Below are 7,211 nucleotides of genomic sequence, written 5' to 3'. Positions count from 1 at the left end.
CACTGTATTTGTATGGAGGGAGAAAAAAAGATATCCCATACAAGAAGTACATGGACCACAAAACACAGTGACAAAAGAGATGCCTGTATGACTTGGAAGGGGGACATGCAATGGTCTGCCTAGATTCAAGTGTTCAAGCTCCAGAGAAGCAGATAATGAGGCTGGATTGTAGGGAAATAGATCTTAATTTTCAGAAGAAGGAAAAACAGCACACGGCATCACAGAAGCCCCTCAGTTTAAGGCACAATTTGCTGCATTTTTAAATGATGTTAAATATGGAATGAGGAGGGAGGAGGGAGGATGGTTCAGGATGGGGAACACATGTATACCTGTGGCAGATTCATTTTGATATTTGGCAAAACTAATACAATTATGTAAAGTTTAAAAATAAAATAGAATTTAAAAAAATAGGGAAACATTCACACAGACCCTTCATAACCATACCATTTTTGTGGTTTTTGTCCTATTGATTTGTAGCCCTTAAATTGGAATAGGCGTATCCCTTGGACTGGGGGAGGGGGGGGGAGAGAAATTAGGATAGTCTGGGTTCGATTTAAATCACTGAAACAAAGGAGGCATATGATTTATCCAGTCTGGCAACTATGGGACACATTTCCCTGGCCCCTTGGACCACCCCCGTTCCCTGAATCCCCTTCTCAGAGCAGAAGAAAGTGGGTTGGGTATTTTGCCGGACTTCAGGTAATCATCATTTCAAAGACTCTGGATTAGGTTCCACTGTGTAAGATGTAACTTTGGGATTTCACGCTTTTTCGTATCTCTTGATTTGCCTAAAGTAAGTAGGAGGTATTTCTGGGGCATGCTTGCAGGCGGAGAGCAGTGGGCCTTGGAGGGAGGATGAAACTTTGGTGGTGATTTTTGATAAATAACTTTCCATCAACTTCTTAAGTCCCATCTCTCAGTAGATAAAGATGCATCAGGCCACCTAACAGTCACTGTAGATTTGAGGGACGCGGTAGCCAAAGTGGGCTTGAGCAGCTGAAGCTATGGCCTTAAATTGTGATCTGACGACGAAGGCGACCCCGTTAGCAGGCTGCGGGATTTCTTTGTCCCTGCACACTTCATGCTTGACGCGATGCCTAAGCAAACAGTACAGGCAACCGCTAGGAGGTAGCCGCGCTATTCGCCCGGCCACCAGTGGTAGCAGACACTATGGGTCTCTGGACTCCGCCGGCCCAGGCGAGTGGCGCCTTTCCAAGGTCGGGGTTGCGATAAGCTGGTCGCTTGAGCTAGAAAGACGTCGAGGAACAGACGGCCCTGTCGTCTAACAGGGAGAGAAGGCTACCGGGCCTCCAAGGCATTGTCACGTCCGTCCCGAGGTCGGCTCGCTTGGCTACCAGCCGACCTCACATCTGGATGCGGCAGAGCCTTTCCCCGCAGGGCGGAGGCGAAGCGGAGGACCCCGGGGTGCAAGTACCTCCTCGTGAGCGCGCGCGGGCCCGCGGGCCCGCGAGCCCGCGAGCGTGTGTGCCCGCCTGTGCGCGCGCACGGGGACCGCGGGAGCCGCGGCTTCGGGACCGGGGAATGGGGGTGGGGGCCCAGCAAGGACTCAATCTCCGCCGGCCTCCTTGCGCCTCACTGCGGGTTAATAACCAACCAGTTAGAGAGAGCCGAGCGTGACGGCGGCGGGGTGACAGCCCCGGCGAGCCGGCTGCGTGTCGGAGGGTCAGACTATCCGCCAGCCTCGGCCACGCTCAGGGATTTGAATATATACATTTTGGGGGAGGGGGGTTATTATTTATTGTTTTTATTTTATTGTTTGCCTCTACCTCCGGAGGGACCAGAGCGGGAGAGAGGGGTTCTTTCTCCAGCCGAGCGTCGCGGATCTCAACGGGTCAAAAGAGGCAATTTTGCGGGTGGGGGAAGGAGGGGAGGCCTTGATTTCCACCAATCCCCGGGCGTGTGTCTGCGAAGTCCCGGGCGCCGCGGAAGGCTGCGGCGCGCCGCTGAATTCACTGATGAGAGCGAGTTCTTTTCTTCTCCGGGAGGGGTGGGGAGCGGGGGTCCTGGCAAGCCAGGAGGAGAAGCCCGGGGCGGGCTAGCGGTCCCGGCCGCCGTGGAAATTTCCAAGGACTTGGCGCGTCTAGGGGGCGGCGTGGGGCGGGCGGGGGGGTGCCTGGCGGCGCAGCAGCGCGGGAGGCGGGGAGAGGCGGCGAAGGGCGCAGGAGCATCGCTCGGAAGGGGACGCCGCGGGCCAGATGTCTGGGAGGGAGCCGAGCCTCTCCCCGGACCCACGCCGAGGGCGACGGTGATGCTGCAGAACCGGCGGGAGCAACACCCCGCCGCCGCCCCCTACCCCCTGACCCCGCGCTCTCGGAGACCCTGGCGCCCGCCTTCTGCAGGGAGAAACGACCATGGCCGTAGCTCGTGACTTGCTCCCCGGCTACTTACCCTAGCAAGACATCCTTGAAAAAGTTGCATTGGAAAAAAATATCTTTGCGCTGACCTTTGGGGTCCTGGGCGCCCAAGGAGCGGGCGTCCCAGTGCGTGCAAGAAAGCGGAAGGTGTGTGTGAATGGGGGGCCGGCGGTGGGGGAACCCTCCGCTGCCGCTGCGCCTAGCCTGGTGCTGAGGCTCCGGCCCTCGCCCCCAACCCCCACCCCGGGACCCCGGGGCTGCGATGAGCCCCTGCGGGCGGGCCCGGCGACACACATCCAGAGGGGCCATGGCCGTCCTGGCGTGCAAGTTCCCGCGGACCCGGCTGCCCGTGGGAGCCAGTGCCCTCTGCGTTGTGGTCCTCTGTTGGCTCTATGTCTTCCCTGTCTATCGGCTGCCGGACGAGAAGGAGATCGTGCAGGGAGTCCTGCAACAGGGCACTGCGTGGAGGAGGAACCGGACGGCCGCCGGAATCTTCAGGTACTCCTGCCCTCGCGGCTCCACCCCACTCGTGTCCTTTCCTCCCCGGGGCGCCGAGGACAGGGTCACCGGTGAGGACTGCCTCGCAGCGGCCCTTTCATCCGGATCTTCTTATCCTCCTGCCCTTTCTTTGTCGTTCCCTAACCTGGAGACGGTAGTCAGGGGGCCCTTCCCCAGCCCTTAACCGCCAGAGATGTGCGGACACCTGCCCTGGCCATGAAAAGTCTTTTCGCCTTTCTTCCCAAGCCTGACTGGTAGCGATTTGCCGATGACCGAGGGGAAGAAAAAGCTAGGCTAACTTTGTCCCTTGAACTTAATGAGAATGTATCTTAGGCTCTGTAGAAGTTCAGAGCAGTGGAGAACTAGAAGCAGGTACCAGGCATCTTCCTGGGGTTTGGTGAATGGTTGGTAAGAGAAGTCACTAACGAGGGAGTCGTGGACAGTGAAAACATGGACACCCAGCCTGGCTCTGCTGCTTTGTGCAGTGAGCCCATAATAAACACAGGGCACTCGTTGATAACCCTATCTGCTAAAGAGTCAGGGACTAGGTGATTTTTACTGGGGCTTTATCAACTTTCTAATAGTGGATATTATATCCTCATTGTACCCTCTCCGCCTCCCAAACTAAATCTTCAGAAGGAGGAGTTAATTTCCCCCAAGGTCAGGTACCTTTGCGGGATCAGGGCTGAAATTTTTGTCACATAAAGCAATTTTGCTTGGCTTACATGGTGGCTGTCTTCTGGTGACCGGGAGATTGCTTTAGGCAGGGGGTTGAACTCAGAAAACACACAGAACTAAAATCAGCTTGGAAATCAGAACTCTGAGGATCACTCAGAGGTCGAAGTTTCCCTTCCTTTCTGGGATGTTCAGCCTAAGGGTCTAAAAATGAGTTCTTGGCAGGAGGGACTGTGCGGGAAGACTGGAGGTAAGGCAGACCTGCTTCCCTCTGCTTCTTCTCAGTCCTCCTGGTCATGTTGAAGGGACACCCTGGTGCTTCTCTCACTGTCAGGGGCCCCTTTCACCTTCAGTTCAGTCCCTTCAGCTGAAGATGATGCCCTTGGCTCTTCCAGGGATGGTTGCGGTCTAGGGATATGGAGGGGGTACACAGTGCTTTCCTGTGTGGAGCAAAGGAGTATAGAGCCAGGTGAGAACCAACTGAAACAGTTTCACAGCTGTTACAAATGCTCAGAATCATCTGTAAATTAAAAAAGAAAACAAACAAACTTTGAAAACATATGGTTTCCCTCCCTTTCTCAGGCCTGCTCCTGGAAAGAAGGTCAAAGAGGTAACAGCCAATCCTTGCAGGGAAAGGCAGCGGAATTCTCTAAACTGGGAATTTCCTTTGCTCTCTTTAGAATTCTGCTATCATTAAGTTTAAAAATAACTCCACTCCCCTTAAAAATATATAAGAGCTCATTTTCTCTCACCTTCACGGTATTGATTGTTCTACTCAAAGGGCATAGCATGCAGCAGTTCTTTGCTCTAAAGACAGAAAGCACTTTTATTTCAAGTAATATAAGGAAATGAGTTCAGAACTTCCCATTCGTTTGCAATGAATGAGCCCATTTTTTTGTATAGGAGGAGCAAGAATGAAGCTCTGTTAGAGACTGGATTTCTTTCAGAGGACATCATCAAGAGGAAAATGCTTCATTTTCTGAGAAGCCCAGGCGGGTTGTTCCTGAGACACACTTGCCTCTTGCTGTCTGTAGCCTGGGGTGATGTTCAGTGTGCTTGGCTGGCATGTGGGCTAGTCTCTCTGTGCAGAGAATTACTTATGAAAATCCACATGAATTTGAGCAGACTCAGGGAGATAGTGGAGGACAGGGAAGTCTGGCGTGCTGCAGTCCATGGGGTCGCAAAGAGTCGGACACGACTTAGCGACTGAACAAGGACAACAAATAAAAACTGCCTGAACACATGTCCCTCAAAGTTAGTGTTTATAAAACTGTGTAAGAGGTACGGTTGAATGCATGCTGCTTGACTCAAGCAGTAAAGAATCTACTTGCCGTGCAGGAGACCCGGGTTCGACCCCTGGGTCAGGAAGATCCCCTGGATAAGGGAATGGCAATTCACTCCAGTATTCTTGCCTGGAGAATCCCATGGACAGAAGAGCCTGGAGAGCTGAAAAAGAGTTTGGGCTTCAGAGTCAAATCCTGAGTTTATAGACTGCCATGACTAGGTAAACAGCAGAGTATCTTGAGCAAATTAATCTTTTTGAGTTTTAGTTTCATTATGAATAAATGGAGATAATAACATCTACCTGGCAGAGTTGGTGTAAAGTTTAAATAGGAAAAAAAAAAAAACAACCACTGACTGCCCAGTGTCAGGCACATATAACCAGTCAATAGTATCATTCCAGTTGTTATAAATTGTAAATTGTAAGTTGTATATGTTACAACTTAAATAGGGACACTTGGCCTGGCCAAAAGAACTTGGAATGTTTCACCTGGCAGATTTGCAAAGAATCATTATTAGTCCTCCTACACCCCACTGCCCTCCCCCTCTTTTACACTGAAGCTAATAAACAGGGAGGAGGATTTTGAAAGATAGTCAAAGTATCATTGTTTGTTAAGTCTTTTTTTTTTTTTTTTACTCTGAATGATTAATTGATTTTTTAACATCTGGATCATTAGTATGTAGATAGTAGTGTTGTTCAGTCGCCCAGTCATGTCTGACTCTTTGTGACCCCATGGACTGCAGCACGACAGGCCTCCCTGTCCATCACCATCTCCCAGAGTTTGCTCAAATTCATTTCTGTTGAGTCGGTGATGCCATCCAACCATTTCATCCTCTGTTGTACCCTTCTCCTCCTGCCCTCAATCTTTCCCAGCATCAGGGTCTTTTCTCATGAGTCAGCTCTTCGCATCAGGTGTTCAAAGTATTGGAGTTTCAGCTTCAGCATCAGTCCTTCCAATGAATATTCAGAATTTATTTCCCTTAGGATTGACTGGTTTGATCTCCTTGCCATCCAGGGACTCTCAAGAGTCTTCTCCAGCACCACAGTTCAAAAGCATCATCATTTCTTTGGCGCTCATCCTTCTTTATGGTCCAGCTCTGACATCCATACATGACTACTGGAAAAACCATAGCTTTGACTACATGGACCTTTGTTGGCAGAGTGATGTCTCTACTTCTTAATACACTGTCTATGTTTGTCATGTGGTGGTGGTTTAGTTGCTAAGTCGTGTCCAACTCTTGCGACCCCATGGACTGTAGCCTGCCAGGCTCCTCTGTTCATGGGATTCTCCAGGCAAGAATACTGGAATGGATTGCCATTTCCTTCTCCAGGGATCTTCCTGACCCTGAAATCAAACCGGGGTCTCCTGCATTGCAGGCAGATTCTTTACTGACTGAGCTATGAGGGAAGCCTTGTGAGCTATGACATTTGTCATATGTTTGTTAAATATGAAACAGGTCAGCCAGAAGCCTTTGTTTGCTGTGTTAAGGAGACACAACTTTGGCAAACAGGTATATGTGTTTTCCAGTCTGACAAATCTTCTGCACAAATACAAACACATGTACATAAATGTACAATGTACACTTATGTGTGGGGATATACACACATTTATCCATAAACCATGGAATGATGTATGTATAGGTATTGACATAAATACATATATTCATATATGTATGCATGCACGCTAAGTCTTTATGACGCTATGAACTGTAGCCCACCAGCCTCCTCTGTCCATGGGTTTCTCCAGGCAAGAATACTGGAGTGGGTTGCCATGCCTTCCTCTAGGGGATCTTCCTGATCCATGGATCGAATCCACAGCTCCTGCGGCTCCTGCATTGCAGGCGATTCTTTACCACTGAGCCACCTGGGAAGCCCATATTCATATATACACACATGCAAATAATTGCAGCCATCGACCCATATTTAATGAGTGACTACAGTGCACCAGATATGAGTTAGGATAGCAGTGGAAAGGATGCACAGCTGCTTTCTCTGAGACAGCTTACCTCCTCCTGGGTGGTGACTGACAAAAACATATGAGGAAAGAATGGGATGGTTTAAAGTCTTGTAAAATACTGTGAGGACAAAAGAAAGTGTTTGCTTACGTTTATAAGCATCGGAATTTCAGATTCCATTTTTCCTTTTGTGCTTCCACTTACTTTTGTGATTTTCTTCTCCAAGCTTAGAGCCTGTTAAGTGCTGATCCCTCAGAGGGGAACTTTGACAAATCCCCCGGGAGGATGAGGAGCAGCAAGAAAGCAACCAAGCTTTAGGAGTGTTGCTAAACAGAAAGTTTCCCTCTCATCCACATAGCGGTAGAAAGATACATAAATCAGTTCACCCTATCGCAGAAACTTAAACTTTCTAGGCAACTCTTGCTG

General features: G+C 50.0%; 1 protein-coding gene across 1 annotated transcript in view; it reads left to right on the top strand.

Moving 5' to 3' along the window:
- The first annotated feature begins 2,133 nt into the window (after positions 1 to 2,133).
- Positions 2,134 to 7,211, top strand: part of ST8SIA1 (ST8 alpha-N-acetyl-neuraminide alpha-2,8-sialyltransferase 1) — a 171,231-nt gene continuing 166,153 nt past the window's right edge. Inside the window, exon 1 of the mRNA XM_055571771.1 lies at positions 2,134 to 2,873. Within this exon, the coding sequence (XP_055427746.1) occupies positions 2,638 to 2,873 (236 nt within the window). The 5' untranslated portion in view covers positions 2,134 to 2,637. The remainder of the gene's footprint in view (positions 2,874 to 7,211) is intronic.

The sequence above is a fragment of the Bubalus kerabau genome, chromosome 1, assembly GCF_029407905.1.
Source record: "Bubalus kerabau isolate K-KA32 ecotype Philippines breed swamp buffalo chromosome 1, PCC_UOA_SB_1v2, whole genome shotgun sequence".
Lineage (NCBI taxonomy): Eukaryota > Metazoa > Chordata > Mammalia > Artiodactyla > Bovidae > Bubalus > Bubalus kerabau.
This window is presented reverse-complemented; position numbering and strand designations above follow the sequence as displayed.